Genomic DNA, 26,462 nt, shown 5'->3' with positions numbered 1-26,462 from the left:
GAGCACACGATGTGGAGATCTTGACGGTGACTCGTTGCTATTCTTGGCAATTTAAGATGAATTAAAATCATCGGCAAAGACAATGTAAACGTGTCGTCGGGCGAGGAATGATCGCTTTTTCCTTCCTCAGTTCAAACAATAGTCCACTTTACAATGTCAATAACTTGTGTTTCGGATCAATCATCGTATTTTCCTGCGGCCGGCTTTGTCTGTTTTCTTGTGGTCTCTTGAGGAATATAAATGACAGGATTCCACGGAACAAGGAGACTCGTTCTTGCCAATAATCCGAATTGTTGGGATGCTTACAATAGTGTCTTGTAGGTGAAAAGAATTTTTTGTCTCGTGGCAACAGGACCGGTACGCGTTTGTTGTTCTCGTCGCCTTCGAAACAATTATAATTAATCAATCTCATTGCGCACCTATCATTAGGCGATCGCCACCGCCCCGTAACACTGATCCCAGTCGATAAGTTTGCAAATATAGTCGATACGTAGCATGTATCATTCATCAGCCACGTCAAAAATAGCCACATATCGCCAAGCCCAAAATGCTAATTCGATATGAATTGAGTTTATTTTTAATAAGTGGGGCGCGATTAAACTTTTATAGCTATCTGTTTATTCCATTTATTAAAGATAAGCGGAAAATATGGCGAATTAACAAGCGCGACTTTTTGTCTTGGACGTTTCACTTTCATCTGACATATTTACAAGCGGACGTTAAATATGGCGATATTAATAATACGTTTAATTATGTGTTTGAATTTCGAGACATTTTTACACCTCATTACTGGTTCACGTCTGTCGATTGAAACCGTAACTCGGGATTATAAAACGAGAGAGAAATGGACGGGAGTTAGCAGATGCGCTACGTGTCAAACGACAAATGGTGCCAAACATAATATCACTAATGTTATTTCATTGCCTGATTCTGAAGGAGAGGCAGGTTCTGGCCAGGAGACGCCGTCACAAGATTGTAATATTTAGATGCTCTATTTATAATACCGGATATTTAATTCTTTGATGTATTCCTTTTGTCAGATAAATTATAGAGGCTATTTCCACGATCGCACCAAAAGTCCACTCTTCAAATGTATGTCGTATTTTTGACACGTTCATTCAATTTTAATGAAAAGTATGAATTGATAAAAGAGTGTGGACAAAAACTGTACTAAAAGTGGGCGTTGAAGAGTCCATTACGGATTACAGAGCAAGGGCAGCTGTTTAAATCTAACCTTACTTTTTGCGTTGTTTGTGTTTTTACTGTGTAGAAGAGTGACAACGCCAACTTTGAGGAGAAATTTAAATGAACACCCGATACTTCAGAATTTTCCATTCATTCTTGCAATCACACAAAAACACATTTTCCAATTTTAAATGGCATTTTTGTCACCTGCTAAAAAAAAGTAAAAAATAATAAAATAGTACAGTGTGATCTAAATGTTCTCATTACTTTGAATTGAAACATGTTTGCTAAAGTATAGTGAACAAAAGAAAATTCCGGATATAGGTAGACATATACGCAGTTCCTATGCAGAAAATCTATTCTTTGTTTTTATGTTTTGACCAAATAGCAAAGTACGAAGTATCATGCATAATTTCCAAGCTCCCAAATTATTTTTCAAAATCATTATTGATATAAAAATTTTTAGTAGAGTTTACCAGAAAAGCTTTATTCAGTAGTTGCAAAAGAACTGATCCGTTCGTGCCAAAATAAATTTTTCAGAAAGAAACAGTGCATTTTTTCAAAAGTTATCGTGAATGAAAGGAAATGAATGGTGCGTTCATAGTCGATTCTTCAACGCCAGCTTTGAGGATACATTTAAATGAACACCCGATAGTTTAGTTAATATAGTAATGGTCCTGAAAATGACTAATTTTTGTTTATGGTTTTTAGACTTCTATATTTGGTAAAGGTTGTAGCTGCACCTGGCGTAATCCACGGCGATGTTTTTAAAGTTTCTGTTAAGGGCACAAATAATATAAAACATGTTTTTTAAATCCCCAAGAAAATTCTGTCTGTAATAAAAGGTTTATTAAATTTTATTATTTTACCACTAACGCTTTTCTTGGGCTTTCCTAGTGCCTCTGCAATGAAATATTTTGTCTTCTTGGGGCATTGGTCAAGTTTTTAGAATCCACAGTAAGCTATTCCTCTTTCAACAAATTTACTAAAACAGGGCAAATATATATTGCAATTTAACGTTCTTTTTCTTTAACTTTACCACGGGCGTCACATTCGTTTGAAACAAAGCGAACGTGCAAAATGTGTATGTCACCGTAAACGCCTGTTGCTCTCGCAGGAGAAAAGTACATATTAATAAACTAGCTACACGCAAGCATGTTGTCGGACAGCGCAAGAAAATTAATTTCCAGACTTATAATATTTAAAAATTATTTTACGTTTTGCCAGACATAATGAAGATTTATTTTCCATTATTATTCTTATTTTGCACCTGCTTCTGTGACTCCCGGCACTAGCCGCCCTGATTTTAAGATATTTTTAAGACTGCTGTTATTTTTCTTTTTTTTTGTAGGTTATACTTTTTAGTATCTTTTTGTTGCTTTCATTGTTACAATAAATGATTCTAATTTTCTTTCTCTTCTCTAACACGATTTTTCGACTCTACATTTCCTTTTACCGATATGTATTTCTATTTTTCGTGATATCTAGTATTTAAAAATAACAATCCTCTTTGTAGAATTCAGTTGATTATTAGCGATCTGCTACACTATAAATTAGTGTTCATGTTTAAAAAATGTATTTTCTGCAGTGTTCACTAATTACGAGTATGATAGCACAACAGAACAAGAGACAATTTGTAGAAAAAGTACTTAACGATTAAATCATGTTACATAAAATTATTATCTCCATCTACTAGGATTTAATGGAAGATCTAACGATATTTTATAAAAGCGGTAAAGTGTTTCTAAGACAAACTGATAATCGCACTATACTCTCAGTAGATGACGTTCGAATGAAATTTAAAGTGATATTAATCACGGCTAAAGTCGTGATTCTGAGATTGAATAATGGACATTTAGGATGTCATTCACACTAACGGAGCAAACACTCGTTATTTATGTTTTTTTTCTGTATTTTTTCTCTGCTAGAATATTGAATTTGTGTTATATATTGCCAAAGTGGAATAGTTTAGCATAATGACAATACATCCCAAGTTTGTAGGTTTAGAATGATTCTCAAGTTGAGTACAACTTATATAATTAGCAGCAAAATCATCAAAGAAAAAAAAAACAATCGAAAAGTTGTAACAACTGTCTTCTCATTAAAAAATGTCTTAGTTTAAAAATTTAATTGAAGTAATTACAGCAACAAAACCTTCAAAGATTTATATTTTATTGGAGTATCTTATCTGCGTGAAATTCCCGGAGTACAAGAATGTAGCGGTAACTATCATGTAAAAATGTCATTTTTATGGAAACTTTTATGTCTTTTTGCCGGTTATTAAATCACGACCACAATTCAATCAAAGTCGTAAATTAGCATCAGCATAAAAGTCTTTAAAAAATTATGTCATTATAATTCCGTGCGGCTAATAAAAATGCTCGTTTCTTCCCGTAAAATTATTCAACACGACTGATGCTTATTTATTGTTATTACCTTTGCAATCCAGTTAATTAAGTGAAGCATGTATAACTGTCAGAAGTGGGATGAATTTGCGCTGAAAATGCACTTTTCCCAACCACTTTCCCCGATTGTATTTATGATCGAAACACCCCTACGCCTACCCCCTGCAATACAGGATATTGAGTTGATATTGCACCGACAGATAGTGGAAACGTCGAAACTGCTCTTTTGTAGTTGTTCGAAACTGAACGTCTAGGTTTTTTCCCCCACGTATCTCGTTTTATTGGAACATAAAGATGGATGCTTCTTTTCTCTTTAATCAGCTAATCAATATCGGAATAATGGACAAGGTTCATTTAAATATTTCCACCTACCATTAAATTGATAGCTAATAGAATAGCATTTTATTAGTCCGGCTGGTAGTAGAACAGATTATTGACTAGCTCCTGTGGTATATAGCGGCAAATCTTAATAAAACTGCTGTTGATATCAAACCGGATTTCGCCTGGATTACGTTATAAAAAAAAGAAAAGATGAAAAGGTGAGATAAGTGGTGTTAATAAACGTCGTGCCAGTACTTTCTGAATTCGAATTCGTCAGTATAGAAATGTGTACGTGGTGTGATCTATAAGTAAAAGTGAAAGAAAATGAAATCTGCTCGATGACACTTAATTTGTCCCATTATCCTTGTGATTTGAATCTCTCTTCGTGCTTTCAACATCTGCAAAATTTTATTTAAATCAAGTGCGACACACCAATTAGCACGGTTACGGGTGTTCCATTAAAATACCAACAAGAAAAGATATTTTCATAATTCGTAAATTTGGAAATGCCAATTAAAACTTAAAATGTTAAGGTCCCACAATGCATTTTTACCACTTTTGCTTTATTAATATTACATGACAAACCCGTTTGCACCTCGTACGTATCTCAACTGTCGAAAGTGGCATTATTTTATGCAAAATTCTGGTATTCGAGTATGTGGTACACACGCTAAAAAGAAAATACGAATGTGACACATGATTTAGGACAGATCGGCAACGCTCCACGAATTTACCATTAAAGTTGTTCCTTACACAGAACGCAACCTGGAAATAAATCATTTTTGTATTGTGCAATGTTACCTGTATTATTTATTTCATTTATTAATTCTTCATGTCTACCAATTGAAATCGAACACTAACTGACACGGAACGGTCAAAATTCAATTTCTTTATCGTTCAGGTCCGGCCAAACATCATAAATCTTTCAAGAATGGCAGTGATCTTTGAACAGGTTTGTTTGAAGTTGGACGTTTCCTGCATTTTTGAGATTTTTTATTATTTTTTAGAAATTATGCGATAGAAATTGATAAATTTAAGGACACTACAAATAAGTTAATTACAGTGAAGAGGGATTTATAACACACTTAAATCTGTTTTGGGATGTGATATCTTAATAAGAAACTGGTCCTAATATTTGCGCAATGATTAATACCAGGAAATATTGCTTTATTTGTTCTGTATGCTTGTCAACATTTCATTTTAATTAAATAAAAATTATTTAAATTATTCCAAACTCTCGACATAAACAAACACTAATTATGTGAAATGTATTATTATTATTTTATTATTTATATCTCTTGCTTTTCGTTTTATGTCGTAAATTATCTTTTATTTTATTCTGATCAATCCAAACTATATTTTGCAATAGATTTCGTTGTAAAATAAATTGATTCTACTTTCAGAAATCTTTTTGGTAACAATAAAAAATTTTAAAAAATAGTCAAAAGTTGACTGGGGACCAGTCTTTTTTTAATATAATTTTCTTGTTGTGAAAGATTTCAGAATCATTTTCCCAATCGAAGTAGCCGACTTATGACGACGTTTACCAAGTTCTACGTAAAAGTGTTGAATTATTTTTGCTTTAGTAGGTACTTTAGATTTCTTTACGGTTACAGTTGAATAAGAATATTAAAATGTTTGTATGTATAATGAATGTTTTATTAGATGTCTACTTAAGTGGGTAGCATACTTAAACCGGAACAAGAAAAAAGTGGCGGTACTTATGTATCGTAAGTTTTTGAAAGTTGAAGTTGGTGTGTTTAATGTGAATGATTTGATAAACACTCGTAATAGTTTTTCTACTCCTGTACCCGTTGAAGGCATTAAAAAGTGGAGTTCGCTCGTTCAAAACAGGACCAGTGTGCTTCCCTAAATGAAGACATAAAGCAAATGTGGTTGGGGCCTTAAAAGTAGTGAAATGGTCGGTGGTTTCTGGTGTTATTGAGCAAACCGCGTAAGCGGGCAGCGGTTCTCGACTCTGGTCGTAAATCCCATCCTCAGCAGAAGGAATTTATAGTCTAATATTTGAGGAATATCCGAAGAGGCTGTTGTCTTCCGGGGCCGTTTGGGAGCCCTCCATTTGAATATTGCGAGTTTATCCCTTGTTATTGGCATTTTGCAAGTCGGAATGTCGCGTTTGTTGGCCCCCATCGACTGACTCCCAGAGCGCGAGTCCGCGTTGAGAACTCCGACCAGTCGGTTCAGTCTTCGAACGACTTCCGCGGCGGCATTCATCAGTTCGCGATAGCAACGGACATCGATCTCTTCAAAAACGGCACCACGTGTTCTCGACTCCCCCATCAATCCATCCGGCAATGGGGTCGTTCGTGGGATGGCCTTTGTGATTTTCGACCGATTTTGATTTATTCGGTGGAGTTTTGACGAGTTTTGGGAACAGGTGACGATCAGCGCGATTTGATAGTGGAAGTATGTTGACGGAGGTTGTGGTGTGGAATTTCGATTGCCTAAGGTTAAGACGTAAAAAAATAGATCAAATGTTACTTACATGTCAGCTGGAGGCTCTCGCAGCCGGAGCGCTCGGCTCCGGGCGATCCTGTAAAATAATACCGATAAATTTCTCAACGACCGTTCTAAATTGCTTAATTGATAATAAATTGGGGATTTTTTTCGTGGAAATACATCAACGGCTGCTCCGCAGCGAGGGGGGACCGCTTGCATAATTTCACAAGAGCAAAAAGCGGATTTTTCACAAAATTATTAATTAGAACATGATCGTTTCACAATAATAAATTGAAAATACGTGTCCACTAGTTCAGCTCGCCCAATTTATTCACATTCACGGCGTCTTTCAGAAACTTATTAGTTTCTGCAATTATCTTGACATATTTCTTTCGGTCCAACACATTTTTTTTCACCGACAATTTATCAGCGCCATGAATTATTGAATTCAAAACGGCTCCCACTCGATTACTGATCCGCGATAAAATAACTGAAATTCGAAAAAACTAGCATAAAATCATATTTTATCAACATCGCACTAATATTTCATTGTCACGAGCATATTTATAGGTGGACTCTTGATTTATCTAATGGAAAATAACGTCAGATTCGAAAAGGTTGATTAAAATAAACTTGCGCCAAATCAGCTCGGTTATGGTGAAAGCAGAAAATGTATTTTACCTCATTTAAAATAGCATTACTTTGTTTTTGCCTGCTCAGGACAATTTGGTCCTCGGATGTATTAAGGTAATCAATTTTCTGGGCCGAGATGTTGATGCCATCTTTGCTAGAGGCCTCTGCTTATTTTATGTCTTCTTTCTTATATAAAAATACCATAACAATAATGAAATTTCACTCCGGTTATTATCCTCAGGGTTCACCCAAGTCCCAGACATTTTAAAGCGAATTTATAACAAAAACTTCTATACAGCCTTTTTAAATTTTCTCCAAATTTTCACATAAAATGAACAATGGAATCCCTTCAATCCCGCATATTTTTTTTGTCCATACCAGACTCTCCTCAGTTGGCGTTAAAATGAGTTTATTTGATGAACAATAATCTAGAACATTGTACCAAATGAAAACGAAAAACGACTAAATGGAGGGTAAGATTTGATTAACTCTATTATTAACAGTAAGTTTCACTAAGACCGATTAATTCTGTAAACTTCCAGTAACTACATAACTTCATATACGGAAACATTAAACTGTTGTAAATTAAATTGTAGATCGATAGAAGAGAAGAAAAAATGTTTGCCAGAACTAAGTAGGGCTTATAAATTGTGTTTTCATTTTGAAGTTATTTAAGCGTGATTATGAAAAAAATTACGTTAACGAAAAGGTTTTTAAAATAGATGTGAAGTGAAGAGAAGTGAAGTAAGTAAATTACAAAAGCGAGTAATAATAATTTTTGTTGGAGATGTTTCTGTTGCAATCTCAGTTAGAGTCGTTGTTGAAAGTGTACGCAATTTTGTCCCAAGCAAAAGGAAGAAAGTTTCCAAACCGCACTTAATTTGTCCTTCCGTTAACTCCAGGAGAAAAATATCATCTTACTTTATTTGCATATAGCTAACAGAGGCAGTAATTAATTTTATCTAACAAGATAGCCCGTTGCGAAAACTTGAACATTGCAAAAGTGGCACAGATTAATGTGGTCGACGCTCAACAGTCACACGATTTTCACGGACACGAATAAGACATTGTTGAGAAAATAAAAAATGAACACGGGTGTGTTCAAGTGTGTTTTATATTCAAATTTTTCAGCCAAGACACGAAGATTTATTGACGACCAGAATGGGTTTATAAACTAATCTCGTATTGAAACACGACGTAAAAAAATTTTCGTTTCGAGTGGGAAATCTTCACGAGCGGACTCGCGATTTCATTAACTTCGACAAACACTCGAATGATTCGATAATAAATCATGTTGTGCTGAATTACGATGCGATACAACAATATGCTTTTAACCACACAATTCACCGTATTAAGTTTAATTAATTTTCGCGATAAATCAAAAATTTCACCTCGATAAAGAACGAGTTGTTAAAAAATGGGACTCTCGCTCCTCTTTTATTAAGAAAGCAAAATATCACAAGGCCCAACGCGAGAAAACTGCCATTATTTATGCGCATACATTTTTTATCTTTTGTCATTGGCCATTAGTCACGACGGAGGTGTTACATCTGCTTGTTTGTGTGTCCGTTATTAATTAATTTCAACGTTTCAATCAACGACAAACACACCGACGTTTGCGAAATTCGCCTCCTTATCAGTACAAATAGGATGCGTAATGTATGCAAGCGGTTCTAGAAGAAAAATGCACAATCCTGCAAGAACAAGCTTATAAATATCGTTCCGATCAGTGGCGTAACGACTGTGACTTTTCGGTTTATCCATGTATTACCGACAATTCCTCGATCCAAACTTTTATTTACTGGAAGAATTCCCATTTTAACTTGGAAACCTGTTATTGCAGCAGACTTTAATTTTTCCACACAAGATTCTCTTAGCATTTTCCACGCATTAAGTGATAAATCAAGCGGTTTTACGAGGCTTATATTTATCATCTGTACTATCTGTCACACTAGAACGTTACTTATCTGCAATAATCCAAACACCACTAACAGCATGATTTAAATTGGTACAACTGTAATAACAAAATTATATTTATGTTACATTATTTTGCGAAAAATAAAACGAGCTGCGAGATACTAAAAACGAACTGTCAAACGGCCATGTTGTTGACGATTCGTCACTTTTAGTCGTTCCTCCTAAATGTATTTATTTGCTTGCTTTCACACATTCTAAAAGCCAGTAAAAACTTTCTAGTAAGACGGGCAAGTAGAATTTTTTATCGGCTTAACTGACTCGCTCTGTATATATTCGCGTAACTGGAACCACAGGGATGTGTCTGATTGGTCACTCGAGGGCTCGCTTCCGGGAATCACGTTTCTAAAATATGTACAATCAAATTTATCAATCTCTGGCCATCTCTGTGGGTGTTCCAACGCGAAAGATGACTGAATTACAAACACAAAGCTAACAATAGAACAGTGGACTATTAGCCCACAATTCAATACGTTTCGGTGGCATTTTATTTGTGAAGACTATAATTATGTTGATCCTTGCACGTGTAAACTTATCGCCTTATAATTATAAGACAGATGAATAACGACGTAAGCCATTTATCGAAGATGTAATACATAAGATGGCCGCGAGCGGTGTCCTAACCTCAAACGTGCTGCCAACATGACTGCGTCTAGCTCGATTTTGAGCCAGCTTTGTGCGTTCGCATTTCTATTTGGGTACGTTTGATGTTTCGAAATGTCTTTCTTGATGCTCCATTTGGCAATGTCCGGGCGCAAATCCTTTTTTTCGGGTTAAATCGCGCCCGAAGAACCGCGATAAAAGATTGATAATGTTCCGAGTGAAAAGCTCGACGTGTCTCGCACCGTTCAAAAGGTATAATGAATATCTGAAGCTCTTCTGGTGACGCATCAATCAAAATATTGAAAAACTTCGTCGAACCAACGAAGGGCGAAGATAAATCGTGCCGTAAACGAAAGTCCTCCTGTCTTGCAGTTAATCCTGGAAGAAAGTTTTCCTATCGACAATTTCATAAAATTAGCGAACTAAATTTATGTCACCGAGTTAATTCGTTCTATGACCGTAAACATGAGGGCGAGCAGTTTCTTGGACATTATTTTTATCACCGGAGAGCTCTTGTAACATAAAATAATATTGTGTTAAATTGTGAGAAGAGGGAAAACATCTGAGACGAATTCGCGCGTCGAGGGTGGACTTCATAAATTTTATGCGCCACGGAGTCTCCCACACAAATTTACTTTTTCGCAAAGGTAATGAATTTTAATGTGGTTTTTTTTTCGTTTGGACACCAAAATTAGCAGCTTATCTCCGAAGAACAGGAGCTCGGATTAAGTGAGTTATTTTTGGTGGGAATATTCATTTTATTGGTGTTTTTAAGCCTGTTTTATACTCATACCAAGTAACGAATCTAAAATATTCCGAGAACCTAATTTGATAGGTTCTGTAAAACATTAACTTAATGGTATGTAAGGCATTTAGGAACCGGTCATTTAAGAGCGCCTTTAATTAGCCTGTTTTGTTAAATAAAATTCAAATTATTGTATATTATTATAAAGCAGCAGCCTAAATTCGTTCCTATTTTCTTAAATTTTACACAAGGTTAATTATGTTGTTAATAATCGTCCAATAAAATTTGGGAAAAGATTTACATTTTAACTTCTTGGCAGTTTCAAAAATAATTTACTATTAGAATCACAAAATTTCACCATTTCAGCTGTCATGGCAAGCAAATGACGAATTTTAATCCGCAAATTTAAATCATGAGCGTGTCTCATACAAAGTACATAAACGGATTTAAGATTTCATTCAACATTTTCCCTCTAGGGACATTATCACTGAAATTTCATCAAGATCACGTAAATGTGATAAGCTTGCTAATGTAAAAAGTATTAAATACAGCTCAAATGTGCCATTTCATAGTCAAATAATAGTGTCTTGTAATGAGACATAGTTAAGCAGATAAAGTGAAGGAAAGATTTAGTGAAAAAGTAATATTGGTTTTAGTTTTAAAGAAGAATTTTTGTGGTCTTATTTTTTTAATCCCCCAATTGTTTTCGAATATTAAAATATCAAAACTGATCCAGTGATCATATAAAGAAATGCACAATAAACTTTGTTTTTCTCATTTTTGGTAGGTGCACTAGCTGGGGAATCGTTTGAAATTTTCGGAAGAAAGTGGGTGGCAACTGTCTGCTGAAAGGAAATGATTCCTCAATGTCTCTCGGTGAATTTACTCCGGGGAAGTTACAGCAAATTAGAAAATAAAACGAAGCAATTTTCTTGCACCAATAAAGAGTGTCCATTTGAAGTTGTACAATAAATAGATGAAAGGTCGATGGAACTGTATTTGGCCGTGTGGACGCATACAGATTTGTCGATGCTGTAAAACTAGAGCGGAAATATTTGCTCGGTCGGTACAAGACGGAAACACGACTTGAAAAGTTTTGATCTTTGGCGACATAACCGTATAAATCGGAATATTCGAAATTCCAACAAAGACAAAAATGATCCTGCAACGTCCAGAGTTTGAAAATTATCTATTGCACTGTCGGGAGAGAAAAGCGGCGGCGCCACTTGCTACCATTTAAAAATGAAATACATTTATTAGACGAGGCAATGATTAAGCTGCCACCACTGTAATAAAGCAACAATCAGAGTTACAAGTGGAGGCAATTTGCATAGATAATGCGTCAACTGCAGACCACCGGCTAAACGTATTAATCCTGCAACGAAAATAGACATTTAAATTAAAAAATAGGTCAGATTCTTTTTGCTTTGATTTAAAAATCGCCATGTTAAAAATGAAAGGATGGAAAGTCGATGCGTTTAGCGTCTGTCATTCCAATTTTACCACTCGCTGTTGATCGAGCTTAAATCCCTTATCGTCACTTCAGATCTAAACTTATTCATTTTTATATAACGTTATCACTTCAATTGGCACGATTCACATGGTGTCATTTTCTCTTCAGGTTTTAAACGAGAACAACTCGATTCTGCGAAAATAAAATACAACAACGGATTGCAGTTTCGCGTGCAAAAAGTCCCATTTTGTTGAAATTGTCGAGATTAGCACCGATTAAAATTTAGTTTGCCCCCAATATGGTGGAAAAGTTTTTAAACAGTCACTTCGTTGCGACAGCCTCGAGCACACATTCGTCGGAATCCACCCCCTCCGTGACGGGGTGGTACTAATTAGCATTTTCGCGCAATTTGTCTCTTGTCAGCATCAATTAAAAAAATATGACTGCGCCATTTTTTCTCTGACCTCAATTCGCGAGCTCCTCCCCGTCATTATCTCTATTTTAACATTTCGGCAAAGAAGTAATTTTTTTCTCGTCAAGTCGTTCCAAATAAATAACCGCGGAGCGTAAAGTCAAATGATGCTCAAAGAAAACCTAATTATTCGCCAGTTCTCGGAACGATATAATTATCTTATCGTTTGCTATTAACAACCTCATTTTTATTCTGTGCGAAACACTTCTCTTTTTGCCCCATTAAGCCATGAAAAATAAATCGCGCAAGATCGAATGTCACTTAAACGACGATCAAGTGACGTTTATGGAACAAGCTGCGACATGACACGCACACCCAAAGCCTGCTCGTATGACGTTTTGTTTTATTAAGCTTAATTGACAGTTTATTTTTGTAATTCATCAAAAGGAAAATTCGACCGGGTTTCGCTTATCCTGCTGTTTTCTCGATTCGAAGAGGTCTCGTCAAGCTCCAGCGGGAAGGGGATAATAATACGGAACTGGTTCTTTTTTCATTTTTAAACTTTACCTCAAAACACGTTTACACACCATTACGGCAAACTTGGCATAATATCACGTTTAAAATTGGTTTTTATGCCGTGTTACAGTACGATTAAATAATTTTATGGAGTCAGTTTGTTTGTTAAATTGTTCAACGTTTACATTGCTTTCATTCAAAATTACTCGTAATAATGCTGTAAAATGGCAAGTCTTCTTTTAAAAGCTGTAATTATAGATTCTTGGACAAGTTCTCGCTGGATGCCATGTTTGTGCGGCATCAATACAAATTTTTTAACATTTTATGATGCATATCTGTCGTTTTTGCGCTCCTTTTACGCAGCAGGTGTATTGTTCGTGTAAACCGCCTCAAAAACATAATGTTTGGTCATTTACAAAAGACGTGAAGAGCTTCCAACACATTTATAAATAATCGTTCAATATATTTATTTTATTTTACTTTATTTGCTACCATTCAAAATATTTGGACGTTTCTGCAATAAAATATTACCGTATTTTAACAGAATTATTGTAGTGGAATGCATAAACATGTTTTTTTATGTTTACAAAACACATGATGAGATTTCATTTTTGATATGCACTTGATTAAATTCACGCCTATACGCCTATACTTTTTATATATCTCGTCTAGTTTATTATATTTAAACATAATAAATACTGATTTTATTTGATTACTGTATCTTCTAATATGTAAAAGTCAATGCGTCGATAAAAAATTATAAATTAAAATAATATGCGAAACGTAAAAGGCATGGACAGAAAATAACGAGAAAATGTGGCAACAGCGACTGTCAATTATAACAAAATTATTACTCAAAAATCGCTTAATTTCGGTTCTGTTCTTTCACTTATTTGCTGAACAAATATGATGGATGATTGATGTGTTTTGCAGAATTTTTTATTTGATGAACTCCAAAAGAGTGTGGCAAGCTTTTAACGTTGATAATCGTTCATAAAAGCAACTTAATCCAGTTTAAAAACACTAGCGTGGTGATTAAGGGTCCATTAACAGGCTCCACACGCTTCAGGACTCATGTTGTATTGAAAAAGTGCTTTATTTTAAAGCCCCAAAAATATTAATTATCTCAAGAATGTGTTACGTGCTTCAGCAAATCGCTTTTGCATCCCTCTTGTCACGAGTGAAAACATGATGGACTACGAGTTTGTACCGAGTTGCTTTCTGTTAACCGGTGATTAATATCGCATATTTATAGCCCATCGGTTTGATCTCAAGACCAAAAGAATTTGCAGCATTCTAGAATTAGTTCCATCAAATTAAGGCGCATCGGAGAGACAAGTGTAATTTGCAGCATAATTAGATGCGAAAAGAATGCAAATGAAACTAGAGGACGGAAGGTCGTTAGAAATTTAATTTATCCTCTGTGGAGTGTCTTTTAAAATGGACGAATGTGAGGGTGGGTGTCAGTTTTTCGTTTGAAAATGTTGCAGAACGCGACGGAAAGTTTGGAATATGTCCGAAATATGGGCGTTCGGTTCGCATCCGACAAAAACGCTGAATTGTTATTATTCGCGTGAAGTGGAAACAGAAGATATTAGAGGAAAGTGAGGAAATGTTTGCGCAGAGGATGACGGCGGAAACATGCAAATTATCCGGATTTATTTCGGTTTATCTTGTTTCAAGTATTTTTACGAGAAGCGAGAGCTACAGCAACACGGGACTGAGTTTAGATGCTGTTTCGCTTATTGAGATAAACACGGAAATTAGTCGTGCTCGCCGTTTTAGCCGTCTAACTGTCCTCTATTTATAGAACCGCCCCGTATAATAACAATAAGAGATAGCATAAAGATATTCAAATGGCGGATTCAGCCGTCGATTAACCTAGCGAGAGCTTAACGGCTCCCGTCCCGGAAACGTCTTTTGCTTTATTTTCTCGTCGGCCAGGTCATGCACGAGTGCATTGTTGTAAATTGAGATTAGCGCCGTAATAATTTAGCATTATCGCACATACGAAATTGCTTCGGACCAAACAAAAACATAAATCCGGAATTCGGACTTGTTTCGGAATTTCGACACCGGAAACTTTCGACTTTCAATGGCCGCTTCTGATGGCCGTTTTTAAGTGGAGGGAAGTGCATTACGGGATTAACTGTGGCCGCGGATTAGCTCCGGATAGGAGAGAACGGATCCGTTCCGGCGATCCCGTTTTCAATTTAATTGAGGAATACATCGTGTTAACTGGTTTCAAGGAGCCGGAGGGCTTCTTCGGGTAATACATTGTGCGGGCTCGAGCCCGAAAACTGTCTTCCCAAAGTTATTTTGCACCATAAAATCGGTAATATGCTGGCGGGAAACTGCTCTACTCGGTAATCGACCAAATTACCCCGTAACGTGTACATTTTTATGTTCGTTTTCTTTAAAATTCTTATCACACGTTGAATGTCACATATTTTATTTGAAAAATTACTGAAATACTGAAAAATAACTTTTATCTTTTTATCTCAATTTTATTTCCGTAACTATGTACCACTTACGGTACATGTACTGTTAAAAATTGCAAAAACTCCAGTGGGACGTAAGTAAAACAAAATAACAGTCATAATTCAATGAACAATTTGCGCAAACATTACAAAAAATTTATTTATTGACAGCAAACGTCTGGGAATGTCAAAACATTCAACCATACGTTAAAAATCGTTTTTGTGCAACTGTACGCGAAACGAGCATTTCGCGTACCTACCTAAAACAGGCCGAGAAATCCAATTTCGCGGCCGTTGTCTTAATGACGGCCGTTAAAGTAAACGTCATTTTAATATTTCATACAAAATACATTTATAATGTACCGGGTGTCCCATCACTTGTGTCCCGTAGGAAAATGACTTTAAAACTAAATTATATTTATATGAAGGTATTATGGATGCATAAATACTGTTCACCGCCACAAAAATTGGGTATTACTTTTTTGTTAAAATTAATTACCTAGGTACAGCAGGCAAAAAACTATCACTTTAAAAATTAAATTTTGTTTAATGCAGTTCAAATTTAGTATACGTTTTGAAAAAATGGTAGAGCAATAAAATCCGTGATTAGAATTTAATTAAAATGTTTTGATGTAAAGATATTTGGTTAAATTAATTTGGGCCGTTCTACTTTATGAAAATTTATTGCAGACGAAGATTTATGAGGGGTGCAGTGTGTTTGACGCCGTAACACAGGCAGGTGCCGCTGGAACCCTCTTGAATGGTCTTCGTACCATAAATTGCGGACAAGAATAATACCCACAAACTTAACTTTGTCTTCCATAAATTTTTATAAAGTAGAAGGACCCAAATTAAATTAACCAAATATCTTTACATCAAAACATTTTAATTAAATTCTAATTACGGATTTTATTTCTCTATAACTATTTCATAACATATACTAAATTTGAACTGCATCGAACAAAATTTAATTTTTAAAGTGATAGTTTTTTGCTTGCTGTACCTAGGTAATTAATTTTAACAAAAAAGTAATACCCAATTTTTGTGGCGGTGAACAGTATTTATGCATCTATAATACCTTCATATAAATATAATTTAGTTTTAAAATCATTTTCCTACGGGACACAAGTGATGGGACACCCGGTACATACTTACTTTTTAACTCTGGAAGAGTACACCAAACTGAAACATTGCTATCACTGCAATTCTCTTCCGACATTTTTACGATTATTTACAGAATGAATTGTTTGTAGGTATTTGTGTCATTTCTATAGCGACATCTAAGCCGAATTTATATGTATTTATTGACAGTGAAGTAAATTTTACTTGTTCATTTTATAATAATTAACATTTTTCGGTTGCACAAAAAATGTTGTATACACCTTGGCCGCGAAATCCTTTAACATCCTCGAGATTGTCCTGCCTTGGCCACAAGCAGCCTCGGCGACAATTTTTCTCTCGGTACGTTAAAGAAAGAGTTCGCGGCCTTGATATAGAAATAACTATGTATTAAATTCGTTTTTTTTTTATCTTGGCAATCGATAGTAGAAAGTAGTATATTTTTCCTGAGGTGTAATTTGTAGCCAGAGGGAGGGTATAAAGGACCGACGGAAAAATAGAATTCTCTTCGAGTTGCATATTTGATTTTGTTCACAATCTAAGCAAGATTAAAACAAAAAAACTAATTTTTTTGACATTTTAATTGACATTTAATAATTTTAAAATTACATATTAGTAGTAATAAATTTTAAGAATTTCGTGACAACCGTGAAAATTTATGTACCTAGTTTGTTTGTGGTAAAAGATGGATGTCGAAGACTTTTCTGCAGAACAACATGAATAAATTGCCAAGGCAGCAAATAGTGCTGTTTCAATTTTGAAATCATAACTTTGATAAACTTTCTTAAAATATTCGATCCCTTCATAGTATCACTTAATTATAAACTTTTGTTTAAATAAAACAAAAGAAAAGCTTCAAGAAAATGTCTTGAAGTTTTTCTTTCATCATCTTTTTCTGATCTTGCGTTCCAAGTTTTCTCAATTCTTAAATTTCTCCTACTGATATTATTACAAATATCAAGTCCCAAAATGTAACAGCCACTATTTTCACTTTCGAAAAAAAAAACACTTATTAGACAAAAGTCCTCTTTTGGCACTGTACGTAGCGACATTTATATATATTACAATTCAGGGGCGTACAAAAACGTGCGATCGACTGCTGTTTTTCGAAGCTTTTTATAGTTGCAGGAAGCTAGAATATATTCTTTCGTTCGTGATAAATCTCTTGATAGATCCACCAAGTTTTTGCTTCCTACGCAACGTGCGGATGGTCACAAACAAACAACGTTCTCTTAATTTTCCATTTCCAGTTTACGTTTTAATTCGGTCGACGTTTAATGTGTGACTAAAACATGTTGTGCATTTCAAAAATAGATAATTTTAATCTCAGGATCGTAACAAATTCAACTTATGCCCCGTTCTGACGTCACAGCCAGCTAACACGAAGTTATTTAGCCACATCCTCAATAATTTTCCACCGGCGTTTGGTGCAAATTTCATATTTCACTAAGACAACATCTGCACTTTATGGCTTTATATTTAACATCAAATTCGCTCGGTTTCTGCCTTATCTACGACACGGTAGACCTGAACTCAATCCACCCGAAACATATCGATTAAAATTATTTTTTTGTTAACCAAGTAAAACAAGAAGTAGCGTTTTCACATGACAGCGTACCAGGAGCAAACAAAATTTCTGTTGGTCGAGGGAAGAGTAACTAATAGATTGATGTTATTTATTATTCCTGTGAGCAGTAAGTTATAAAAGTGACTGATAATATAGCGCCCATTTTTTACATATAAAGCTTAAAAGGAGTAGAATGATCTATGTGGGTTTTTCTATAAGGCTACTTTATCGGCCTTTAGGCTGAGTTGTACACGGATTTAATGGGTCCATTCAAGCACTTGTTACGTTTGAAAAGAGTATCTGTGGCCCACCCGATTGATTTATTCATCAAACTGGTCAACACCTGAACCGACACTTAATACACAATCATTTAGAAGTTGATGAGTTAACCGTGACTTTTACTTAATCTGGCAGAAACAGTTTCTAATTATAAAATATGGTGGTAATTTATTGGCGTTATTTATTTCGAAAAAAACTAACCAGTCCGATACGATTATACAGTTAACAGCTTCTCTCTAGCCGTATTTTTCAAATAGATCCTTAAACGTACCATTATGTACAGCTAAACCTGTAATCATTGTTTGTCAGTAATTTACACACTCGAAAAGAATATTGATGCGATAGTCAAGATCATTAACGCGAGTCTCAAACTGACATCTCAGCTGTTGGAACTGTAGATCTTCTCGTAATATATTCGAGAAGGCCAGCAATAAAATTTAACATAATGAAGCTCCTCCTCGATAATTTTACCTCATTACCGTCCATTTATACACCGACTTTAAAATCGCAAACTCCCAAATATTAATTATTAAAATTAACCGCAGGTAGTTTGCAAAGGAAAAAAATATGTCTCCCGGACATCTTCTTTAAATTTATCTCGGAAAAAATGAAGCACAGATGGTAATTTAATACTTTCTGTCTATTTTTAGTCGGTTCGACGTATAAAATTACGGTAATAAAATTTGTAAAAAATATGCACCAAGAGATAACGAAATTCGTTCCGATCTCAAAGTCTGAATCTGCTGAAAGCGCACTTTTAAAACGATTTTTGGAGCTGAATTAGTGGCCGAATGAGAACTAGAGAAAGCTTAACTCGTTAACTTTTATTTATGCGTATTTTATTCGAAAATTGATGCCTCTATTTTTTTCACGGTGCGTTTTAATTTTAATATCCCAACTCCGCGCGTCAGAATTAGCCGACGTAATTGATATCCGCTAATGGCAAGTGTTTATCATAATTTTTCCCACCACATTAAACACCTACAAGGTGCAGGACTCCTCCCACCAGAATTAACATATCCTAGAACACACAAGTTCATTAAGTAAATTGCGACACGGCTCCGCTTACAGACTCTTGAATTTACCATTAGAGCATATTATCCTCCAGAAGTGGTCCGCATCCATCTTATTTTAATAAAGCTAAAATTTTATTTAGATTTTCTTCACCACGCACAACTAAATTACTGATTTTCTCCTTATGGGCGTGTTTTCTCGATACACATCGAACGATCATTATTTGAGCAAAAATCGAAATCTTGGTCCTGACTGACATGTAAGTGACATCCGGTTCTATTTTTTCCTCTACGTTAACCAGCCGGATTTACATAGAAAAGTGCAAATCATGACTTTACCGTTTTTACTACTGCCCCAGCAATCAGATTTATCGCGTTAGGTGCAGTGTTTGCAGTGTGAACGTACATATGCCTGTGAAGAAATGAGATTGACGGCTGACATTACTGGTCCAGATTTGAACCGGAGGAGGAGGAATGGCAACGACCGACGAAGAACTCTCGAGCGATGAACGGCCCCGCCGTAGTGTTTTATCTCGGTCCCAGTCACTTCCTCACCTGTCCCATCACGATTCGGGGCTTGGAAGTTACTATGGGGTTCGTCTCCGCTGAGCGACGTCATCTTCGACTGCTTGTCCCACGAAAAAGAGATAAAATTTGTATTTTTCATCAATGTTGGGGTGTTTGCATACGGTCCAGGTCATCCACATCGAGTTGTTGACGAAAAGGGGAGTTCCGAATTATTTCCAAATTTAAACGAGTAGAAAAACGTGTCGCTGCCATATCTGGATTATGATATAATTCCGACAAGTTTTTCCCATCAGAATGTAAATTTATATGGTGTTTTTCGGCGAGGGGCGCTTTAGTTGAAAATAATTGCCCCCATCGTACTTGATTAGCTTTCTTTCCGAAAGTAATTTTGCTGATTGCCGGAGACACTTCGCAGACTTGTTTTTCACCGTTTTATTTAATAACATCACTTTATACTTGCTTTAAGGCGCTGACACTCTACAGTCTCTGCATTTCTGTCAAAATTATCCGTTCGCGAAAAATTGGCCGTAAAGTAAATTGGAAATTTAATTAAAATTTTTCACTTGGCCGAGGTTCAAATCCCCATCTGAACTTCACGAATTTTCCGATTGATGAGAGTAAAAAGTTCGACGGGGAGTTCTCTGCTTACACGTACAACAAATTTATTAATACAATGAAACGGTCAACAAAGGAAGCGAGGATAATAAAATTCGGAACCCCTATAAAAACTAAATACTTTTATTAGTTGTAAATCCTTATGGATGCACGCAAGGAGTTCTGTTCGGATAAAATCCTCGAAACTGATCGTAGGTATATCGTAAATTTTATGGGGTCATTGTGATGATTTGCTGCGGTAGGCTCATATCGAAGAATTGCTGAAAAAAATGGTTCAGCTACTTCCTCGATTTACAGATTTTTCCCATTTTAACTCGATTGATTCCAATCGGAAACAGTTCCTGACTCACCTAATATTCACGTGGAACACTCTTTCGGCAGAGCCATAAAACCTATGCAAACGATTCCAATTTAAAACCCGATATTCAACAAATGATGGCGTCATTTGAGCGAATTATGACGCCGTAAAATCAGTCACTCGGCGATCAACAAATAATAAAATAAAATTCTCATAAATTCGCTTTTTCCGTCTGTCTGCGTAATAACGTAATGGATGTCTGGACATTGAAAGCAGTTGAAGATGCGTCGTTTCACTCAACAAAAAAGACCCTCACAGAAGTTTGAAAGGGAAATTCAACTTTAATGGAAGTTCAACTTTTTGCAAAATTCTAAAATAACATCCTCTCGTGGAGTATCGAATGAATCGCGACCAATTATGCCAACAAGAGAGTCTCAACTCGAGACGCAATCGTTAAAATTGTTGAAACTTTTCCGCACTGTTTATACGTTGATTCCAATCAGGATTGGAAGAATTGATAACGGTAAAAAAGTTGCAACTTCCTTCGAAGCACCCTTTCCTGTTTAACCCTCGACTCTTAGGGCTCGGGCGTCGACGACGCTCCCGCGAGCCGTGCGGCCCGTCTCGTCGCCGATCTCCGCCAGTTGCTGACCCTCAAGCAGCACTACTACCCCGAAGGCGGTTGGGGGTGGGTAGTGCTGGTGGCGGCGGTCCTCGTCCACGTACTCAGTCACGGATTGATCACGTCGGCGGGACTCTTCTACGTCGAGATCTTGAGGAAATTTGGACCGGCCGTGGCTCAATCCACAGGTACTGAATTAACACTTCGTGCCGAAGATCCAACAATTTATCCGGAAGAAACCAAGCAAAAGAAAAAATTAAATGAGCAGTCAAATTGCGTTAATTAATTTGTCAACTTGTACAAATTACTGTCTCCACGATTATCCATAAAAAGCGTCTCCCACTGTGGGCAAATTCCATAAAACCCAAAGTGTGACACGAAAAAAATTAATTAAAAGAATTCTTGTTTCATTAAACTTGGAACTGGAGTCGCCTTCAAGTATTAGGCAACTTTTTATGGTAGAGTATATGAATGAAACAGAAGGTAAGATGAACGACCCAATAAATCACGGCGTTTCTTAACGGTGAATGACTTATCTTTAAGCTTCTTTCAATGAAAGCAACGTCCGATGAAGTATAAAAAATGACTAATTAAATCCTTATGTTTCTCATTAATGGTGTTAAAAAAAGAAACCACTCGTTCGCAGTGTTAATACAGTGTGGAATAAAATGATTTACATCTAGGTAGTTACCTTTGCATTACCCTTGTAAAAATACGAAATGCCGCTCTACAAAAAAAAAGAAAGCCTAACCTCAAAATCCAAATTCCGCGAAGGGATGATATGAATGCAAAGTTGAGATTGAAATTAAAAAGGAGCTAACAAAAGCAAGTCACAGGTAGTGTTGAAAGTGGCCACCAACGTTTATTAATTCAATTTAGTAAATTGTAACAATTGTCAATTCGACTGATGACATTTATTGACAGAACTAATAGTTCGGCACTTCGAAAAAAAAAGTAGAGAAATACGGGAAAATTTACATGTGCAAAAATTCCAAAGGTAACTAGATGTAAATCATTTTATTCCACACTGTACTTACAACTCCTATTTGAGTTGGTTGAACAAGACTGGAGTCACCTTGATGTTATGATTTGTTACGTTCGACAACATATTCATGAAAATGTTTATTAGCAGGACATTCTAGTGCAGTACGTTCCTTTGTAAGTGTTACACTTGGATTTTTACAGGATGGCTGGGGGCGATGTCTACCGGAGTGGCCCTCCTCATATCCCCAGTCACCATTGCTTTCTGTCGACGAAAATCGACCAGGGTTACCGCCGTCATGGGAGGTCTCATCACCGCTCTCGGATGCTTATTCACCTCGTTCGCCACGCAGTTCCATCAACTCTTCTTCAGGTGAGCAAGTCGCATTATACAGATGTTCAAGAAAATTATACGCGTAACAAACTGGTTTATTAGTTCGTTGATCTTCCCGCCCGCGGTACTCTCGAAAACCGCAGTCGCGTTCACTACGGTCCTGATTTTTCGAAAATTATCTCGTCACTGTCTCCGAGAGATCTTCACCGGATCTTCCGGGCGGCCTCGATAAAAAAACATGTTCTTTTCAGTGCAGCTTTTTAAAATGTTGTCCGCTTTTATTGTTCATTTTATATTCATCTTTGAATATAAACTACCGCTAAATTATAATTTTTTTCGACCTCATAATAAAAACAGAATCTAAATAATAAATTTATATGAAGTGATTTCGGGTTAATGGTACAGAAAGTCATATAAAATTTTAGTATAGTAGTTTTTTATTTTAATGAGATCCGAAAGATTATTCTTCGGACGTGTATCGATATTAAACAGAAAATTTGATCCAGATTTGCGATGAGGAAGGAATGGAAATTATAAAAATAAAACATTTTACTATCCGAATACAAATGCGGTCGTGAATCATATCTCTTGGTGCTGTCGTGAGCAATTCTGGTGGAGGCGCAGGGTCAGGACTGTTTTCAATAATAATTAATACCCCACCATCTAGTTTTTATTTAAAAGAGATGAAAAACAAGACCGCTTCAGAGAAACTTTAGATAAATACGTACTAACAGTGAAGAAGAAGAAAGTAAATAAATGTGAAAAATGAGGAAGATCAACAATATTTTTTTTTATTTTGGGTTAACTGTTGTAGTTACGGCACCGTCGTCGGCATAGGTGTTGGAATAACTCGCGATTGCTCCACCCTGATGGTGGCCCAATATTTCAAGAGGAGACGTGAATTCGTCGAGATCTTCATCGTGTCAGGCAGTGGTCTGGGAATTGCCACTATGTCCGTCATCATCAGAAGCACTATAGGGTAAGCGATAAGCATCTCTCTCGATGGCCCTATCAAAAATTATCTCCGACACATCGATTCCGACTGAAAACAATGGAGCCCAACTCGTCGGTGATAAACTTTATTATGAAGTTTGTTGCTTCATTTGATACCGACGGGTGCATTATTCCTTCAGATTAAATTTATCAATTCGAATTTATCGGTTCGTGTCTGTTTCAAATTACACCGTATAAACTTCGAGAGCATTAAAAACTTTGATTTTTACGACTGTATTATTCGAATTAAGTCTTTAACCCCTGCCGAGGTCGCCGCAATAAATAATTTAATGGGCGTCGTTTAAGACGCACTAAATCACTTTTCCTTGCTGTATTGTTTAATTTATCTAACTGCAGATGTAATTGTACGGTAATGGCGCACATTAATGAGATTTTGTCGTCGGTGCAGTTCAGAAACGAGCTAAATTGTGCTTGCCGGATAAATAATGGTTTCGCAGAACTGGATTATCTGAAATTAACATCAACTTCTACTTATCTCCTTCGTTGACGTAAACAATAGAATTTTTATCTACTCATTCAGTTCAGTTAAAAAAATTGAGTTGTTAACGAGTTTTTAAAAAATCATCAGTTCATCACGACCATCGAATACCTAATTGTATTCATGGTCGATGTGCGATTAGTTTCGATTTCTCTTCAGCTTGTAATTTTGTGCAAGATTGGCGGCGCCGTTGTATTGAATATCTCGTAATTAAATAATAGCATCGACGGTCGTCCGTGTAAGGCCGCTCAAGCTTGACGTTTAAACGAATGGTGATGAATGAGTTGGCATCGAAGTGAAGAACATAATGGCGCGCGTTTATGGCAAAAGTCTCGCCGTTGGATTGGCATTATCTGGCTCAATCCACGAAGTGGAATGCCTCTGATTTACCGAGCCGGCTCTTCCACTTGACCGGAATCTTAGGGAGTCGCCGAGACAATAATTTTCAAGGATTTAACCAACAGCGGCACCCAATTAAATCCGTTGTTTTCGTGTGCAGGGCCCTCGGCTGGCGTCTCGGACTACAAGTGGTGACCGGAGCCATCTCCGTCACCTTCATCCTGGGCACCTTCTATCGTTCGGCCTCGCTTTACCACCCGCAAAGGCGCGCCATCCTCCACATCAAGAACCAGAAGCGGAAGATCAAAGACAAGAACAAGATCGAAGACAAGATTCCTTTCTTTGATTTCAGCACTCTGAAGAGCAAGACGGTTAGGATCTTGCTGATATCGACGGGGATCAGCGCCTTCGGGATCAACACGCCCCTCTTCTATTTGGCGTACCAAGCGGAAGTTGAGGGGTTGGGGGATTCTACGGTTTTCTTGCAGATGTACTTGGGACTAGCGTGGACTGTCGGGTGCGTCGTCTTCAGCACTTTGGTGCTGCACAACTCGACCGAATGTCGAATAGCCAGACAATATTTGTGCCAGACTGCCGTCTTCATGTGTGGTTTGTCCATATTGGCCTTCACGGTTGTCAGCGGGAACTACCATGCGTACGTGATGTTTGCATGGATATATGGTGAGGGCCTTTTTCAGCCGTATTTACGATCATCCACTGCGACCAGTTGAAATTATCACAATAAAAAATAAGAAGTTATTTCGAAACACAAAAAAAATCTACTCTAAAATTTTTTTATGTTGTGTTCAAATAATTTTTTATTTTTATTGCTAGATCAACGCTACTAAAATAATTTCTTTCCAGGCATATTTTGCGGGGGTTACCACTACTCCCTCAAGATGTACACTTACGAAAGAGTCCGCGCCCGGAACTTCGCCCGGACCTGGGGTTTCGTCCAGTGCTCCCAAGCAATACCCATCGTGATCGGAGTCCCATTTTCCGGTAATTCCCCTCGTTTAGCGGCACTACCCAATAGAGAAATTCAATTTCGAGCGAGATCTTTTTCACAAAATTTTCACAAACTATCAACAACGCCTTAGCAACCGTTGTCATGGCTATAAACATTCACTTGGCAACCGTTGTCATGGGCGACAACTATGTAGACAAATGATGACATTTTCACCCCTAACCTTAATTTTTGTAATTTCAGGCTACATGAACGAGAAATGCGGAGATCGCGCCGGGTACTACTTCAGCTCCACGTGCGTGCTGGTGGGCAGCTTGACTCTCTTTCTCATAGATTTGCACAGACGAAAAATATCCCGACATAAGCACACTCGTGAAAACGGAACGCGCCATCTGTGCGTTTCCGAAACTTGCCCGCAAAGGCGCAAATTGTCTTTCTCGCAGGAGCCCGAGAACGACGCCGGAGTGACGGCGGGAGCGGCAGCGGCGGCTCTCGTTCTGGGGGCAGATCTGGCCCCCAATCAGCCTCCAGGGTTGATGGACAACATAATCGTGTCGAACGACAAGCCGGAATTGACGTGCATCTCGGAGGAGGGCATTGCTGATATGGATCTTCCCGATAACCTCTTAGACGACTTAGATTACATAGGAGACTGTATCACTTCGTGTAATAAAGTAGAGAATTATTTAATGCTTAGTGAATTTGAGAATAACTTAATAGCGGAAATGCCTGTGATATTGGACAGGAAAGGTAGGCGATGGTCGCTGGCCAGGTCCAAACTTGCACAAAACGAAGACACCCCAGAAGAGGAGAACGGAGTCGGGGTGAACAATTCCAAGTGGAAAGTATTTCCTAACCGCGTTATTACTGTCATTGATGAATCGTCCGTTTAGTCATGTAACGTAGTTCGTTTAATTACTGCCACTAGTTGTATAAAGACTACCTCAACTTCATAGATAACGGCAAATAACAGAAACACTCACGTGGAGAGTACAATAACGAACTCTGTGTCCAGTATGTAGTGCAAACGCTGTGTTACTATTATTTTGTAGTTATTTATAATAAATATATTATTCATTTAAAACCGTGTCATTTCAATCCTGCACCCTCGCATTGTTTAT

General features: G+C 36.8%; 1 protein-coding gene across 10 annotated transcripts in view; it reads left to right on the top strand.

Annotated features, from left to right (window-relative positions):
• The window catches only part of LOC138134556 (monocarboxylate transporter 12-like), a 99,320-nt gene extending 72,895 nt beyond the window's left edge, over window positions 1-26,425 (top strand). For 3 of the 10 annotated variants that reach the window (XM_069052888.1, XM_069052886.1, XM_069052887.1), the window contains exons 5-9: window positions 22,414-22,582; window positions 23,358-23,522; window positions 24,535-25,055; window positions 25,239-25,376; window positions 25,585-26,425. In XM_069052888.1, coding sequence (XP_068908989.1) covers window positions 22,414-22,582; window positions 23,358-23,522; window positions 24,535-25,055; window positions 25,239-25,376; window positions 25,585-26,234 — 1,643 coding nt within the window. In that variant the 3' untranslated portion in view covers window positions 26,235-26,425. Of the gene's footprint in view, window positions 1-6,067; window positions 6,382-19,467; window positions 19,760-21,187; window positions 21,417-22,413; window positions 22,583-23,357; window positions 23,523-24,534; window positions 25,056-25,238; window positions 25,377-25,584 lie in introns of those variants that run through there. The other 7 variants (XM_069052892.1, XM_069052893.1, XM_069052890.1 and 4 more) reach the window with 7 other exon arrangements.
• Window positions 26,426-26,462: the final 37 nt, after the last annotated feature.

Source organism: Tenebrio molitor, chromosome 7 (genome assembly GCF_963966145.1).
Source record: "Tenebrio molitor chromosome 7, icTenMoli1.1, whole genome shotgun sequence".
Lineage (NCBI taxonomy): Eukaryota > Metazoa > Arthropoda > Insecta > Coleoptera > Tenebrionidae > Tenebrio > Tenebrio molitor.
This window is presented reverse-complemented; position numbering and strand designations above follow the sequence as displayed.